The sequence below is a fragment of the Balearica regulorum genome, chromosome 2 (assembly GCF_011004875.1).
Source record: "Balearica regulorum gibbericeps isolate bBalReg1 chromosome 2, bBalReg1.pri, whole genome shotgun sequence".
In the NCBI taxonomy this organism is placed as follows: domain Eukaryota; kingdom Metazoa; phylum Chordata; class Aves; order Gruiformes; family Gruidae; genus Balearica; species Balearica regulorum.
The window spans coordinates 21802485-21820441 of record NC_046185.1 but is presented as its reverse complement, the minus strand read 5'-3'; the positions used below and the strand labels follow the sequence as shown (position 1 = coordinate 21820441).

General features: G+C 42.3%; 1 protein-coding gene across 1 annotated transcript in view; it reads right to left on the bottom strand.

The window, feature by feature from the left end:
* Window positions 1-17650, bottom strand: part of LRP12 (LDL receptor related protein 12) — a 52634-nt gene extending 34984 nt beyond the window's left edge. The window contains exon 1 of the mRNA XM_075743508.1: window positions 17265-17650. Within this exon, the coding sequence (XP_075599623.1) occupies window positions 17265-17343 (79 nt within the window). The 5' untranslated portion in view covers window positions 17344-17650. The remainder of the gene's footprint in view (window positions 1-17264) is intronic.
* Between the last annotated feature and the right edge of the window lie 307 nt (window positions 17651-17957).

Genomic DNA, 17957 nt, shown 5'->3' with positions numbered 1-17957 from the left:
ATGATTATAGCTTTATTGTGTTAGGAACAGTACAAACAAGAAAAACAACTCTTGCTCCACAGAGCTCACTACTTTGTGAAAACTGTATATGCCACATTTTTATCAAGTAAAGGAAAACAAAATAGAAAAGCACAATATATAAAACAATGTGAAATCCCAGCCCACCAGGTGCCAAAACATCATCAGATGGCAGCACTTTACAGGAACCACAGCACAGTCAAGAGGGTTTGAAGAAAGCAAACATGATGGCTTTGTGTTTCCCATGGACAGATCTACCCAAGCGGTGGGAAGCACAAAGGAAAGCATGGATAAACTTGAGTAATGTTAATAAGTGATAAAGCTATCAGTACTAAAGAACCACTGCAGATGAACAGGATAGTAAAAGCAAATGAAACAGAATTTTGATTTACAGTTATCCTGTGCTAACACTCTTCATTGTGCCTCACCTTCCCTCTCTCCCCCAAATCACTCAGAACAAAGTTAAAAATTCTGAACACCAAAAGTAAAAGCTTGTCCCTTTCCCAAAATGGAAACTTCAGGAAGCATTTGGGCAAGTCTGAATTACATTAATTGTGCTGGAGGTAGCTATAGAGACAGGAGTGCTTATGTGAACACAGTTGTAAAACAGTAATGACAATATAAAGATAGCTAACACTGCCACCTGTATATGCAATGAAAAGAAGTGTACATCTAACAGCCAGAATACTTCTTTTCACATTACATCATACTATAGGGTACTGGAGCCTCTTGCCACAAGGATTCCCAGTAGTTAGGAAAGATAAACACCGTCTTTTGCTATCAGGAACTGGAAACAAGAGTGTTGGATAGTACTATGACTCCACAATTGCAAACTGGAGCAAAGAAATCCTTTCTGTAGAGTTGAATAAGCATTTGACTTGACAGTCAGTTTAGGCAGCTGCAATTCAGCAGAGTACAGCACCCTTTCAAGACAGCCATAGTTTATGAAACATTAGTCAAAGAGGGCAGAACAAAGTTTGTTTCAAAACACTGAAGTATATCTTTCCCTGCTGTCAAACTACATCCCTGAGACACACAAATTACCACTAGAAAACTTCAAATGTGTTAAAGTGGGCACACAGCTATATTACTATATGGATTCTAGTTTGGGGTTCTTGCAAAGTTAGTATTTGTTACAGAAATTAAAAGATCACAATGACTTGTAGAAGCCATCATTTACAATAAAGGCTGTTTGTATGACCCTAAACGCACTTTCCATGCCTACTCTCTATAGAGCCAGTAAGAAAAAGTCTCACATTGTACAAGTCACAAAATCCCAAGTTTTATTACATTACAGTAGCTCTAAGCATGCAAGAGAAGTCCCGCATCCTTCATCCTTTATCTTACTGTTTTTCGGAACACAGAATTTGAACTACATCCTGCTTTCCTTCTCAAACATGCACAGATGCTCCCACCATGAGCCTCTGTTCACCATACACGTGTACCCCAGTGCAGGAGAATCATCATTTCAATCCGAACACTTTGCAAGAAATTGGAAATGTCTATAAAATTCATGATACACACTTTATTTGTTTATCTCTAGGTCAAATAAACCCAAATTTGGTATCTCACTGCACTCTGAACTTTCATGTTTCAGATGTAAGTTCATAGCAATTCAAAAGAGCAAACAGATTTCCAAGAAATTAGATAGTTGAAATAGGCACATGTACAGAGGTGTGAACTGGCCTATTCACTTTCACCTAATGTTACCACTGTAATGGAAAAGCCCTATGGAGATGAGTGACAAGGAAACAAGCTGCCCCCTTTCACCCCAACACAGCTATACTTGGGACTGTACCATCCCTCTCAGCTTCAATATGGCTGGTGTGAGGGTGCCAATTTCCAACACCTCTGTCCTCGAGCTTATCCACGTGCCAGTCCCACCTGCAGAACCAGGAAAGGGGGTTCACACAGGCACGTGCTCCCCAGCCCCTCCAGGTCCTGGGATGTTCACCAAGACCCACACACACGCGCGCGCGCTCCCTCTGGGACAGAGTTCCTGTGACAAAAGCAGTAATAGGGAGAGAGGTTTAAACATAATGAGAGGAACGAACACCTTGGAGAAGAGAATGCGATCTAACAGGTATTTCCTAAATCCTTATCACCATTTACCCTGACATTCATATCTATATAATTACATTCCAGTACGCTATCCTAGACCTAGTACACCTTTTCTGCACTTTTGCCTTGACACAAACTCTTCCTTTCTTGACCAAAACACATTCTCACTACACATGTTTACATGAGTCATTAACTTCCTTCCTGAGAATAGTTTTAACAACTTTTTTTTTTTTCTCCCTGCACTCCAGCTTCCGAAAAAAAACCTCTTATTAAATATATGGGATACTATACCAAAACCTGTTTTGGCTCTTCCTCTGAGGAAATCCCCACCAGGAATCATTCAGATAAACACCAGATGACTGAAGGTCAAGTTACATAATTACTGCCCACTCCTCTGTCCACCCACTTCACAACCAGATACTTCAAAAGCCACTTCAGCTGTTTAGTTTGTGCGTATTCACTGTTACCTGGCAATCTGAGTATCAGCTTGAGCCCAGTTTCCCACGGATCACACAGCATAAGAGCAGTTGTGCACATCTGTACATTCCCCACAACTTCCAAATACTTTGGACTATTTCTACCACATTTGGCAGAAGAGTAACAGTCCCAAAAATCCAGTTAGTAAGAACTTCAAGAAAAAATTATACATTTCTACTTCTGTTTGAATGTAAAGGTTTCACTGTAAAATTTGTTACTAAATATAAGAGATTTGACACAGAATACAATAATCCATGAGAAAAAAAAAATGTTCTACCTGTCTGCTTCCAATAAAAGACAGCTGGTCTGAAGGAGCTCTCGTAAGAGGCAGCAGCAGATCATCACTAAAGCTTTTAAAGCAGTCTGCATCCATTCAGTTAAGAAACAATAGCCAAAACATACAATGGACTGTGCTTCTTATGAGCAGAAAAGGATTGGCATTTCGGGGATGAAATCAGTTGGCAGTTACATTTGTAAAAACAGACAAGGGTAGGAGTTAGAGTTTTAAGTAGAACAGACAGCTGCTCGCAAAGTAGCCTATTTCCAGTTCAATGGAAACTCAGCAACTGCATCTTTCCCAAAAGGGTGCTCTTTGCATTTAAATGCTTTAGGACCACCCTACACCGATAACTGAGACCTCTCTGAAGAGCAATTCAGATCAGTAAGTCACATTCCTGTTGCTTCTCATACCCTTAATGAAGCCTGCCTTTTCCCCACAGACTCTGCCTTAAGTTAAGCCAAACCAATAGTCCCCACTCCACACACAAAATCAGCGTAGGACCAGAAATGTGGAGTAACAAACTCTATTCACACACAACCATGGAATAGCTATTTATTTTCTGTGCTTCAGCTTCGACCTTGCAAACAACCAATACTTTACAGGAATACTGTCAGTGTGAGGGGTTATTAGTCTATCTTAATACTTAAACTCCAGATAATAAAGAGCTTTTAGGCATCTACACAAAGATTATTTTAAAAGAAAAATATTCATTGAAGGTTTGTTCCCAAGCATGTCACATCAGTAAAGCACTGTAAATTTAGATGCGAGTTAGCTTTATAATATTCTTTCGGTATAAGCCTATTTTTAAGAAGAAAGCTCAGTACCAGCAAGTCACTGCTTGATACACAAGTGTTCTTTTACAAAGAGATGCCACATACGAAGTAACAGCCAGCTAGGGAAAGAAACTCAAACAGCAGCTATTTGTTGGGACACTCAGATTCAACCTGTGTATGAATGAAACAAAATGATATTTTGAAGAAAGGGATGAAGAATGCTTTGGAAAAATAGCTATGTGAAAATATACTAGTTTTTATGTTAATACCGTTTACCAAATGTGACAGGCAGTTGTATTCTTTTGGATGTAGCTTCTTTTCAATTTGCATGAAAAGCTTTGTTACACTTGTGCATTGATGAAAGCAGATTACATCCCTTACAATTCCTTACTGGCAACTCTGCCTAATGAATAATAATAAGCTGCAGTTTAAGGGCATTGGTTTTGCTGTGTGTTGGCTATTCAAAAAAGGAAGAGGATATCACTACAAGAGGTACACTTCTGGGAAAGAAGTATAAAGGAAGTCTGGAATATTTCATGGTATCTGAGGTAATCATTCCTCATCTTTTATTGATAGCATATTCAAGTACTACTTTCTAAAATTAGGAAGTACTTTCAAGTAGATATAGATTGCAAAACTGAAGAGCTAAGCTTATTTGTGATAAAGCAGATACTGTGAAGACAGAATACTTGCAAATTCCTACACTGTTGATACCTCACCACTGATTGTTATCCACTTGACTATTTACTTGATTTTCTTTTCTGGATCATCTGCAGAAGTACTCAGAGGCTCAGCACTGACATTACAAGACAACTTTTACGTGGATTCCGTCATTACCAGTGCTGGGGCACCAAGACAACATGATTTTTCAAGAGATCTGTGTATTCACTCTTGAAGTATTTCAGCCGGTTCAGTCCCCAGAAGGTAAATGTTAGGCTTGCTGCAGCTAAAAGTGATGGTATGGATGGTATTCCTGTTGGCCTCTGTCCTCTCAAAGCAAAACAAACTGTATAGGTTTCTAATGTCAACCACCTACAAGAGATAAACGTCCTACCATAATCCTGGGTGGGTAAAACTTTCAAATGCAGCTTTTTATAAAGATAATTTTGAATGAATAAACACACCATTGAAAGTTCCTAAGGTCTAAAGTTAATTTCATGGCTGACATTTATCAAACTGCACGTAACAATTTTACTACACTTCTAAAAGCATTTTAGCAAACATTTTGATTCAACTTTGATCTTATTGATGCCAGCAGTAAAATTCAAACTGATCACAACAAAGCACAGCAAAGTCAAGGCTGAGTGTGGATTAAAATTCCACACACTACCCCTTCCAAGTATGTATATACATATTCAAAGCAACCACAGGACTTAGTAGTATTTACACAAAATCATAATCACATTGGAAAACCAAAGATTTACCTTGATTTTGTCAACTTCTGCTGACACAGAATTATGGATGAAGTCAATGACTAACTTCACTAAGGAAGGGGTAAGGCAACGGTCAACAAAACAGCAGACAACCTGAAGTTAGTCCTCGCTTAGGAGACAGAGTTGTGGATTAATCACAGAAGTTCCTAGCCTGCCATGCACAAATACACAAATCCGATCTCTTGAGAAGTTTAACTGAAGAATACAGTACTTGGTAGTATTTCTTTTAAAAAATAATCATGACCATGCTACAACAGGGGACGCTTCACTCCATACTGCTACAGAAAGGTTCTAAGGCTCAAACAGCCATGGGTTTCCTTTTTAAGGAATGTAGCTTGAAGAGGAAAATGGGTAAATTAGGTTTCAATGCACTAATTCAGCTGTAAAATAAAGGGTAAAAAATTACATATATAGGCAGACATTCTCACTCTATTAAAAGCCAACCTGCTAACAAAATTCAGCACTTGCTCCTACATCCTTTTTAAAGGGAGGCACTGAATTTTAAAATAGCAAAAGATGTGACACAGCATGGTGACAAGTACAAGATCAATGTCAGACATATTGCCTACATGTTCAAATTTCTATTTATCTGCTTTTATATAGTGAAGTGTATCACTCAGGTACAGGTCCTTCCTGCTTAATACCATATTTCCAGATACAGTGAGAAAAGCAGACCCGGAACAATGGAACCCCATAAACTGCAAAACACAAACTCCAATTACATCTCTAAATAAATCAAAATATCTTCAGATACTTCAAAAAACACAACGTACACAGTATTTCAGTACAGGCATGAAGGAGTTGCTTAATAAGAATCTGATACCATGATCCTTACGTTCACAGCAATAATTTATAAACTATGTTCAACAACTCACAGGTTTAAAGCTAGTTCAGACCTCCTTCCCATCAGAGCAATTCGTCTCCCTTGAAAAGAACTGTTTGATATGATCATTTTACTTGAATAACACACGTCTGAGAAATTGCATGTTTATTTCAAGTTAGGCACTTTGAGCACTTTACTGGCTTCCAAATGTGCAGTATGGTCAGCAAGCAAGATCTCCGATTAAAAATTTAAATTCAGCTTTATTTTGGTCATTAATCATTTCTGAAAGCTATTGCATTTTATGCAGAATTCCTTCATGTCCAACGCACTAAATGGCTATGTCCAGAGTTCAGATCAACCTCCCCTGTAAAGCCACAAACTAGGGTCAGTTCCAGAAAACTGGTGAAAGAGATTCAAGTGTACACTTGCTCACTTGATTCCCACATACATCTTCCTGGCCTCCATGCTTTTAATTAACATTTTAAGACAGATGTACAGCTGAATATTTAATGATACTCACTGCAAACAGTCACTATCAAGCACCACTAGAACTTTCTGTTATTTGGGAGTGCAGAAGGGGGTCTCTCAACTCCCCAGCCACAACCTTAACTTTTCACTCTGGGCAGATCTGACTTGCAAGGGAGTCATCCCTGGGAGATGTCATTGCATAGGACAGCCTGCAGCACTGCTGCTCCTCCTATCTGCACATTTATAACAAAGAATCTCTTACCCAGGAAAACTCATCGACCCCAAAGTCACTACACACAAGCTGTGTGGTTCCAACAGATAGTGGGGAAAGCAGACTGTGATCCTCACTAAGGGAAGAGCATAAAGGCATAGTCCTTCTCCCAAGCCTTACTCATCTACAGAATACAGGTTAAAGGGCTGTACAGGCAGTACTGTCCCAGATTTCCACAACGGATGAAGAAAACCAGAAAGCTAGTATTGTGGACTTAATAAGAGATTAGTAACATTATCACTCAGCTTTGGTATACTGGATTGCCATTTACATGAGAACTGTGATACCACTGAAGCTTTGTTAGAGCGTGCACAAATGACAGACACAACAGATAACCTGAAATCAGGGACTGGAGTGAGACAAGCTAGACAACACCTAGGCAACTGGCACTGGAAACAGCATTAGCTGGATCAGCAGCAACAGGAAGGTCAGCAGTAACTGGACTCTAGAAACACACAGCTCCCAGGCACATCCAGCAGTAAAGCTGCTAAAGAGTGCACAACTGCCAAATGCCAGTATCACCCAGAAAGAAGAACACACAGCAGGGTCACAAAAAAGGATGTTTCAAAAAGTATATGCTGAGTTACAAAACGCTTAAAAATCTGTTTGTTCATCCACTTACTTTCTAAAGTGCAGGTAAAATGCAACAATCTATTGTTTCCCTAACATTCCCCTGCCTGAGGGTGAGACTTCACACAACTCCTGAGCTCCTCCTGCACTCAACCCCCTTTTCTTGCTTGCTCCTAACTTGTAAGAGTAACCTCTTCACTGATTAGATGCTCACCCAGCCACCATAACACCCCTTAAAATAAAAGGGTTGGTTCCCTTCCTCCCTTCCACTAGCACAGCCTCTTGAACAGCTGCTCTCCCAGACAGCTTGGCTTCCTCTTCCACACAGAAGGACGGTTCTGCCACCTTTAGCCATGAAGATGCTTTCCCAAGATGCTCCAGTCTTTCCCTGCCTTGCCATCCCAGCTCTCCAGTCTTTATGAATATCTCTAACCACTGACACTAGCTGAGCTTTAGCCACAGAACTGGTTGCATTTTCAACACCTTTAGATCGGAAACATGAACAATGGAAGGTGCTCTGATGAGGGAAGTAATTTCTACTAATTACACAACTACTCAAATCCATCCCAGTCAGTACTTCCAGCTGCATGTCACTGTGATCAAGAGGCAGGTGACTGAGGATGTTATCATTCATCTTCCTAACTCACAAACAAGCATAGAAGGAAATCTTAAAGGTGCAGGAGCAGGCTGTCCTCATGTGCCAAAAAATGAGCTGGTGGGGAAGAAGACTTGCCTGGCTGAACAGAGAACTTCGGCTGGAACTCAGGAAAAAAAAGAGTTTATGGCCTTTGGAAGAAGAGGCAGGAACTTAGGAGGACTACAAGGATGTTGTGAGGTTATGCAGGGAGAAAATTAGAAAGGGCAAAGCCCAACTAGAATTTAATCTGGCTACTGCCATAAAAGACAATTAAAAAAGTTTCTATAAATACATTAGCAACAAAAGGAGAGCTAAAGAGAATCTCCATCCTTTATTGGATTCGAGGGCAAACATACTGACAAAGGATGAGGAAAAGGCTGAGGTACTTAATGCCTTCTTTGCCTTGGTCAGACCAGTTGATCTCCGGGTACCCAGCCCCCTGAGCTGGAAGACAGGGACAGGGAGCAGAATGAAGCCCCCATAACCCAAGGGGAAATGGTTAGTGACCTGCTACACCACTTAGACTCACACAAGTCTAGGGGGCCCGATCCACCCAAGGGTACTGAGGAAGCTGTTAGAAGTGCTCAGCAAGCCAATTTCCATCACTTATCAGCAGTCCTGGCTAACTGGGGATCTCCCAGTTGACTGGAGGTTAGCCAATGTGATGCCCATCTACAAGAAGGGCTGGGAGTAGGATCTGCAGAACTCCAGGCCTGTCAGCCTGACCTCGCTGCCAGAGAAGGTTATGGAGCAGATCATCTTGAGTGCCGTCATGCAGCATGTACAGGACAACCAGGTGATCAGGCCCAGTCAGCACGGGGTTATGAAAGGCAGGTCCTGCTTGACTAACTTGATTTCCTTCTATGACAAGCTGACCCACTTAGTGCATGAAGGAAAGGCTGTGGATGTTGTCTACCTGGACTTTAGTAAAGCCTTTGACACTTTCCCACAGCATTCTCCTGGAGAAACTGGCTGCTCATGGCTTGGATGGGCGCACGCTTCGCTGGGTAAAAAACTGGCTGGATGGCCGGGCCCAAAGAGTTGTGGTGAATGGAGTCAAATCCAGTTGGTGGCTGGTCACAAGTGGTGTTTCCCAGGTCTCAGTACTGGGACCAGTTCTCTTTAATATCTTTATTAATGATCTGGGCAAGGGGATCAAGTGCACTCAGTAAGTTTGCAGGTGACACCAAGCTGGGCAGGAGTGTCAGAAGGCTCTGCAGAGGGATCTGGACAGGCTGGATCGATGGGCCAAGGCCAGTTGTGTGAGGTTCAACAAGGCTCAGTGCCAGTCCTGCACTTGGGTCACAACAACCCCATGCAACGCTACAGGCTTGGGGAAGAGTGGCTGGAAATGTGCTTGGCAGAAAAGGACCTGGGGGTGGCAGCTGACAGCTGGCTGAACATGAGCCAGCAGTGTGCCCAGGTGGCCAAGGCCAACAGCACCCTGGCTTGTACCAGAAATGATGTGGCCAGCAGGACTAGGGAACTGATCGTCCCCTGTACTTGGCACTGGTGAGGCCCCACCTCGAGTGCTGTGTTCAGTTTTGGGCCCCTCACTACAAGAAAGACATTGAGGTGCTGGAGTGTGTCCAGAGAAGGGCAACGGAGCTGGTGAAGGGTGTGGAGCACATGTCTTATGAGGAGCAGCTGAGGGAACTGGGGTTGTTTAGCCTGGAGAAAAGGAGGCTGATGGGAGACCTTATGGCTCCCTGCAACTACCTGAAAGGAGGTTGTAGCCAGGTGGGTGTTGGTCTCTTCTCCCAAGTAACTAGTGGTAGGATGAGAGGAAATGACCTCAAGTTGCACCAGGGGAGGTTTAGATTGGATATTAGGAAAAATTTCTTCAGTGAAAGGGTTGTCAATCATTGGAACAGGCTGCCCAGGGAAGTGGTTGGGTCACCATCCCTGGAGGCATTTAAAAGATGTGTAGATGTGGTGCTTAGGGACATGGCTTAGCGGTGGCCTTGGCAGTGCTAGGTTAATGGTTAGATGCAATGACCTGAAAGGTCTTTTCCAACCTAAACAATTCTATGATCTCTTTCAGAATATTTAAACTGATGTTTACATCATGGAAAGGAGAAATATTCTGCCTCCATACTTTTAAAAAATGATCAACTGTAGAAAAAAAAATGTAGTCTCCCAAGTCCAGTTACAAATATTTCCATACAGTTTAGACACGCATTTTGAGTTAAATCCCTGTGCACTCTGAGCACTTCTTCAGAAGAGAGCAAATGGAAAAATGTAATTGCTTAGTAGTATGAAGAGCAGACTGGAGTAAATACAAGAATATTATGAATAAACCAGCATGTTAATTAGGACTCTAGAATCATTCTTTCTTTGGAAAATACTGCATTTAGCTCTATGTGCAGGAAAAAAGGAGGGGAGGGTTAAAGCCTCCACTTAACACTATACAACAAGAGGAACAATTATATGGATTTGTTTACTGCATGTGACCTATTCATTACCTGTGTCAGTCCCAGTTACTGCAATATCCCTAATCGAAGCTTTACTTTCTTTTACTTGAGATACTCAAAATACTATTTCATTGAAGGAAAACACCCTGTCAGGGTATACCAAGTCACTGGATTCTTATACACTTCATAAAGCGTAGAAAAATGTGCTCATCAAAGTCTCATGAAAATTCATATATAGCTAAAATCTAGAAGCCAGAGCACATGAAAGCACACATGTTCCTTGTACACAATGCATCAACGAGACTTCCATTTTCTGTTCTGAACTTATCTTCAGTTACTAGAAAGTTCTTTCTACAGGAGCAGTTCCTTAAATGAATAAGATCACTAAATTTTTAAGAGACATTATTGACTACAACACACTTATTACTAGTAATACTGTATAAGTTAGAGGAAAAACAAAATCCTATTCTTTTAATGAAGCAACTATCTGTACTTTCAGAGAGACCTATCTATGTCTCCCAATAGGTTCACACAAAGCTCAAGTAATAAAACCAAGTTGCAGGAGCCTCTACCAGAGTAATTTTTTCCTAACTTTTAAACACAAGCAACTTCATTGTAGACTTCCATCACATGCCAAAGTGTGCTCACACTGCTTGTTGGAGGATCACTCTACTGTTTTCTGGCTGCAGCTGACTTAAAAAGTCTGCTCTGATTACTCAGAGTCAGTCCCAGGGGCTTCTACTTAGCGGAGGAAACATCTCAGAGGTTAAGGGAAGGGTAGGCACGAATTACAGCCACACAATCAGATGGCTGAAAACATGCAGTTCACATCCTAATATGTAGTTCAAATGTACTTTCCACTTACAGAGAAACACAACTACTTCACTTTCATTGCTTTACAGAAAGTTTTGAGTTCACTATAAGAGTGACCAAGTTCAGCTTTCTTGCACATCAAAAAATCCCACAACCAACTAAAGGTATCCGGGGAAAGTACTGACAAGTCACAAGATGCTTAAATGAAAAGAGCGACCATCTTATGACAACTCAAGCTACTATACCAAATGTTTTTGTGTCACTTCTTCCCCCCCTCCCCCTTTCAAAATACACTCTACTTGTAAGCTTGCTTTATTTTTGGGGGACTCTTATTCTTGCTTCTAACTTACTTTTGATCCAGTAACAAATAAGTCGGGGGGGGGGGGGCGGGAATTCTAAACTTTTTTTTCCTGACTAGTTTTTCCAGAAAGTTGTTCCTCACAAAACAGATGAGAAAGTTATACACGAATTCCCTCATAACCTAAAATTCAGACTGTCAACTAGAATAATAGGAAAAAAAAAAATCTAGCAGATAGCTAGACTTCTATCAACATGGTAACAATGTAACAAAGGTTATATGCAAATTTAAAGCATCTGTTCAGAGAAACAAGTCGGAACCACAATTTAGAATAGTGCTTTTGAAAGTATTTGCACCGATCTGCCAATTATGCTAAATTTAGTAGTTTAAACTTAGATACAAGAATCAATACTATATATTTTGATGCAACTGTCAACCTTCATGTAATAAAGCATCAGTAAAGTAACACTGCAGCAAAAAATAAGTGCAGAAAAAACCCCAATGTAGTCAGAACACCACAATTCTTCAGAGTATGATATTGTATAGCCTGCTATAAACCACTTGGAGCATTTATTTCTACTGAGAGGATAAACACAAGAACTCAGATCTACAACCAACTTCCACAGTATCAAATGCATTGGTACCAGTGTTTTATTACAACCACGTAAACTAAGTAGGCTGAATCCTGCTGACCAGCTGACACCTCAGTAATAATCGGTACTGCAAAATGTTACATCTAGTAATTCCGAAATGCATACAAGCCAAAAAGATCCTGGGTTGTTGACAAATCACACACTCTTTCCACTAATGCCTAGCTAGATACCTCAGCTGTTCCAGTATTTAGTGTAATCGTTAACTACCTGGGACAATATAAATGGAACAACTAAAACTAGAAAATGCAGAGATATCTAGGAAAGCAAAACCACACTATTTATACAGTACAAACAGTATTCATGAATTTTTAAACAATTTTAAGGAAATTAGTGAATTATACTTAACAAGTATGAAAATAATGTCTACAGCTTGGGAAACTAAGGCGTATGATAAAAGATAAATGATGTGTGCAGAGATGTACCGAACACACCAAAGATACCAAGTTTAAAAATTTGACATTTGTTAATGAACCACAAGATTGATCACAAGTGCAAGTTTTGGGCAGGACAAACACAAAACAATATATTTAGGGCTTAGTTGAAAATAATACTCATATAGTTTTCACCTATTTGATACTAAAATAGGAGTGACTAAAGCAAATGAGTCAAACAGATTCACCTGTAGGGCCCTGCCAGCACTAACCCAGCAGAGCTCTTCCTCTCCTAGCAATGACAGAAACTGCCAAAAAAGCCATGCTAATTATATGTTTTGCTCTGATGACAGGAATGGAGTCAGGTGGTTTCTGTCCTGATTCCTGTTATAAGTACTTCTCCGCTCCTCCTCTGGCTGATGACATTCTCATTTAGTTCATAATAACAACCATGCCAATTACCCTAGATTAAGTTTTCAAACTCTCTTTGCTACAAGGTTGTCCAGGATGTCGTTATTTTCTTCTCCCCTTGAATGAACACTACTTTAAATACTGTCCATGTAATCTCACATATACTTTGACCACAGATCTATGGCTCTGAACAGCCAGTTGAGTATGTATGTACTTGCACAAGTTGACATATGATCAACTTACTAGACAACAGAAACTTCTATACCATTAAAATCAGGACATTTTCACTTCAAGGACTACAAAACCATTCTAATAAATTAAATGCAGCAGTATTGCCAATAATACTATTTATAGCTTAGCAAAATAGATAGATCACAATCACAAAACTATCACTGAAGAGTGACATTCAGCAGTTTCAGGTACAATAATTTATTGAGCCAAGCCATTCCTTTAGGACAGTCTGTTCTGGCTCTATAGTTCAACTTTTTTTAGAAAATTAAATAAACTGGCTGGCAGATTTTATTTGCTTACATGATTCAGGCTATTCTTTCAAACAAGGTGAATGAACCTGAAAAATTACTTATTCTTCCTCATACATGTCAGTTTGCTAATGATGGTAAGTAATGATGACTGGTGAACTTTTATGACAATTTTACCTACTTTATCTTAAAAGCAAATGAACAATGAATTTTATACATAGTCTCGTTGTAATGTTAAGCAACATTTGTACCACAGAAACCTGGAATGGTTCTAACCCAAAACTAAGTGTTTTAAAGCTTACATAAGTGTAATATGTCTGTCTTTAACTGGCCAGAATAATGTCAATAGCATTGCAGTCTCAGTAAGAACATACAACATTGTTTCAATTACAGTTTTTGGGAATAATAATTTTCTGATCTCTGCTAATGTTTCTGAGTTGTTGGTGCTTCAAGAAGTACTCACTAAAGCCACACCCATCCTGGAGATAAGGAGAATTAAGACTGATCTCTATCTACCCCCACATGTATCTTTGGACTGTTTCAGTCTTGCTGTCCTACTAAATACTTTTCTTTGATACTCATTACATCTGGTAAAGCCAGAAGCAGGGAAATTTACCTACAGTACTACTGCATTGACTACTACCAACTATACAAAACACTATAAAAGTTTCCTGTAGTCTTCTGTTCTGTGGGACAGAAATTCAAATTGATATATCATGGTGACAAGTACAGTTAAGACTATAAAAATATTTGACTTTGCAGAAATCTGAAGAAGCTGAGTACCCACACTTCCAGACTCCATTCCGAAGGAATGCATGTCCTAGCTCTTGCACTGTACCACCTCAGAGATTTTTTATAACTCAACCTCTGCTCTGGAACACCAATCCCTCCCAAACTGGTCCTGAAAATGCTGCATCACAGTATCAGTAAGATATAAACCATCATCCTGCCAAGGGTTAAATAAAAATCATACAAAACAGTAACATTAGGAATTTGATTCTCCAATCCAAGCTTATGTTTTAACAGGAAAACAAGTAAGATTCATTTGATTTCCAGCCGATCAATCATCAAACTTTGTTTTGAAAAACATTGCCCTCAAGAAGAGGACCAATTTCTCAAATTATTTTTTTCCCCTAAAGAAACTACTTTGCACCACATATGGTTTTGTTTTGAACTCAGATAACTGTCAAGGCCTTTGAGATATGCAGAAATGTCTTCATATTTGTCCCAGTACAAGCCATGCCAGGATTATATAGACACATGTACAATCAATTCTTTCTTGGATATAAAACTCTCAAGCCAACAGGAAGGCCAGACATATATATTTAAGACAAATACCATTGCCCAACACCCTACCAAGCTATAATTCTCGTTAAGTCAGTGCTATTCCAATATTTCACTCATCAGTATTCCTCCTTCTCAAATTTTTATAATTATAGTCATCTTCAGAAGGAAGGTTTGAAAAATTCACTAACTACAGGGAAACAGAGAAACATTCTCTGGAGAGCTCAATGCCCACATATCAACCTTGGTAAATTTAGTATTTTAATTAGTGGAAAATTCGAGATATTATAGCTTTGCAACTGCATAATGGAAGGCAACCACAGCGATGCACCACTGCTTTTCCAAGCGTGCATTTACCTTGAGCACTGCCTACTGTATTCAAAGCCTTAAAACACAGTAATATAATGATACCTACAAGGCTGTGCTCAGGATCAACATCACAGGCCAGAGCACTGCTGTCAGAAGTGCCTTAATCAAATTCATGATGATATTAAATCAGTTTAGTTCAGAAGAGCTAAAAGCAGTTGTACAGGAAGGTTAAATGCTTTAATAGGGAATAGTTCTCATTCCCACTTCCTTCTCCCAAAGGAAACAAACAGGAGGAACCAAAATGACAGGTAGAAATAGGGGTTTGCTGCATTTGCTTTCTTTTCTTTAACGCTTGCTTTCACTTCGGATGCTCTAGCCTGAGGAGGAGAAAGTTCCTTTCTTTTGAGCAGTGAAACTGGTCAGAACTTCAGACATCTATAACAAAAGCTGTTAGAAACTAATCCCTCATGAGGATGAGGCAGCACACTGATCGAAATTGGAAGCAGCTTCTCCTTCCTGGCAGTGGCAATAATGATGGCGATGTGTTTCTCAGCAAGGCAGAGGGAACTTATGGAGCCTTCATTCTTTGTTGCAGTTTGGAAAGCTTTGATTAAAGGTCTATGACAAATGTTATTCAGCGAGAATTTTATTCGGTTGGTTTTTCTCTAACTGAAGATTGTGCTTGTGGTTTACATTTTTACAGTGGATATGCTGACAATATTGCCTAAGTTACAGCATCACAATCTGAATCTATCTACTGAAGTCAGGCTGATGAGGTATATCATAATTACCATTCTGACTTTTTACTTCGATTCTGTGGCAAGCATAATAAACTGAATACAGTGTTTGTTAAAAACCTTTGCACAGAAATTAAATTTCTCAAGTACATTAAGCATGCAAACATAAGGACAGCTTAATATATCCAGACTTGAGACTTTCCCTACCACTTCCTGCTGTACATTAGCCAACTCCTTTCCAGCTGTGCTTTCACTTTAGCTTTTGACACAGCAAATTTTTAAGTCTATAAGAGACATTAAAACCCTTTTCCTTGACTTTGTGTGCATTTAAAAGATTGGTCAGTACCTCACTTTGTTCATACAAGTAGGCTCCCTCAAATATTAAACCATACCAGCGTAACTATTCAGTTATGCGTACTGGTGTAACTGTAGCTCTGTTTGAAGAAGCCTACCTTACTTTTACTCGTGTAAATATGAAATGTTCTTACAAATTTACGTGGTACATCTACACTTAAGTGTTTGCACTGATCTTTGCAGCACAGGCATCTACTGGACAAAGCCCTTTGCACAGACAAATCCTAAATATCTTGATGTTCTGGCCCCAGTTTTGTTTTGCTAAACAGTAAAAGACATTCCAACTTCATATGCTCGACCACACATTTAAAGCAAGGGGACCTACTTAAGAAACTGCTAAATCAGGGCCCCTACTCTTGTCCTCTCCTGAGCAAGGCACGTGTCCCGCTCCGTGCCAAAGGCTGCTTCTTGCGTTGGGGACCCACAGACACAACATTTGCTCGAGTTCATAAAACAAACACAACTCCATGAGAAAACATGGGATGACGCTCATTGTCAAGTATCTATGTTTTGATCTATCATTTATTACTGGGCCATTTACATACTGTAAAAACCAACATAAATGCATTCCTTAACACACTTACACGAGTATTTCTCATTGGCAGTTCTGTTTGAAGATGGGTTTATAGCCATAAATGAAATGCCATTCGGGTATGAACTGAAAGCAGGCTGAGCAGCAGCAAAGGTCCCCGGAAGGGCTTCAAGGCCTGCGCTGATGTGTCACAAACTCATCACCCAGCACCAGCCCCCCCCCCCCCGGTCCGAGGGGCTCGTCCTGCCCCCAGGCCGCGTCTGTCCCAGCCTAGCCGGACGTGGAACATCTCCCAGGCATCCCCATTATCCACAGACAGGGATTATTCGTGACTCAGAGGATTTGGGGTTGGATTGTTTGCGCGGCCCCACGCCAACTCCGGAGTTCTCGGTAACATACATCTGCGAGAGAGAAAGCCGAGAGCAGCTGGGCCAAATCCCAGCCTCAGTTTTAAGGACTTCCCTGAGGAGATTTCCGCCCACCCCCACGGATACAAAAACCCAAACAAACCGGAGCGAGTCCTGGAGCAGCCGAGCTCGGAGGGGGGGACGGGGCTGGGAAGAAGTACGGGGACACAGCAGGGCCGCCACGAGGAAGGTGGCGGTAGCAGCAGAGGCAGCCCGGGTCCCGGGAGGCACCAGGGCCCGGGGCAGGCCGAGGGACCCTACAGCCGGCCAGGGCCGCTGCCGGAGGCCGGCCGGGAGAAAGGCCGCTTTGTTCCCCCTCCCCCGCGGCAGGCAGCCGCCTCCCGGCCGGGAGACGAAGGCGGACGGGTGGCGTCACTCCCCCGGTACCTACCGCAGCAAGAGACTACGAGGAGCAGAAGCTGCGCTGACCTCCAAGCCGGGGAGCTTTCTGCGCTCCCCCAAGGGGCCATAACACCAGCCCGCAGGGAAGCGACGAGGAGCCGGACCTGCCACCGCCGCGCCCCCGACACGGAGCCGGAGCCGCCGCCGCGAAAGGGGCCGGCCGCGCCTCGCCCACCGGAGCTGCCGCCTCGGGGAGCGCTAGCGGCCCGCACACCCGCGCCTCATCCGCCCGCCCGTCCGCGGAGCCATGAGCCGCCACCTCCGCCGGCCTCGGCCTCCTTCCCCTCGCGCCGCTTCCTCCTCCCCGGCTGGGCTCCGCCGCGGCTGCGCACTGGCGGGCCGAGAGCATGGAGTCGCTCCCGGCAGCCGCGGGCCGGGCGGGCGGGGCGGAGCAGCGGCCTCCAGACGGCGGGGGAGGGCCCGGGCCGCCACGCTCCGGCGTGGCACCGCCCCGCCGCCGCCCCCCTCTCCTCCTCCTCCGCCGTTGCCGGGTTTCGGCGCGACCTTGGCAGCGCTGCGCTCGCCGAGTTTCGGGAGCCGCGGCCGAGGCAGCGTCCCTCGGGGCTGGGCTCCGCGGGCCGGCCTGACCCCCCCACGGGCCGCGCCGCGCCGCCGTGTCGCTGACCGAGGAGAAGAGTTCAGACGGGGGAGGGAGGGTGACTCTTCCCGTCAGTGCGGCGGC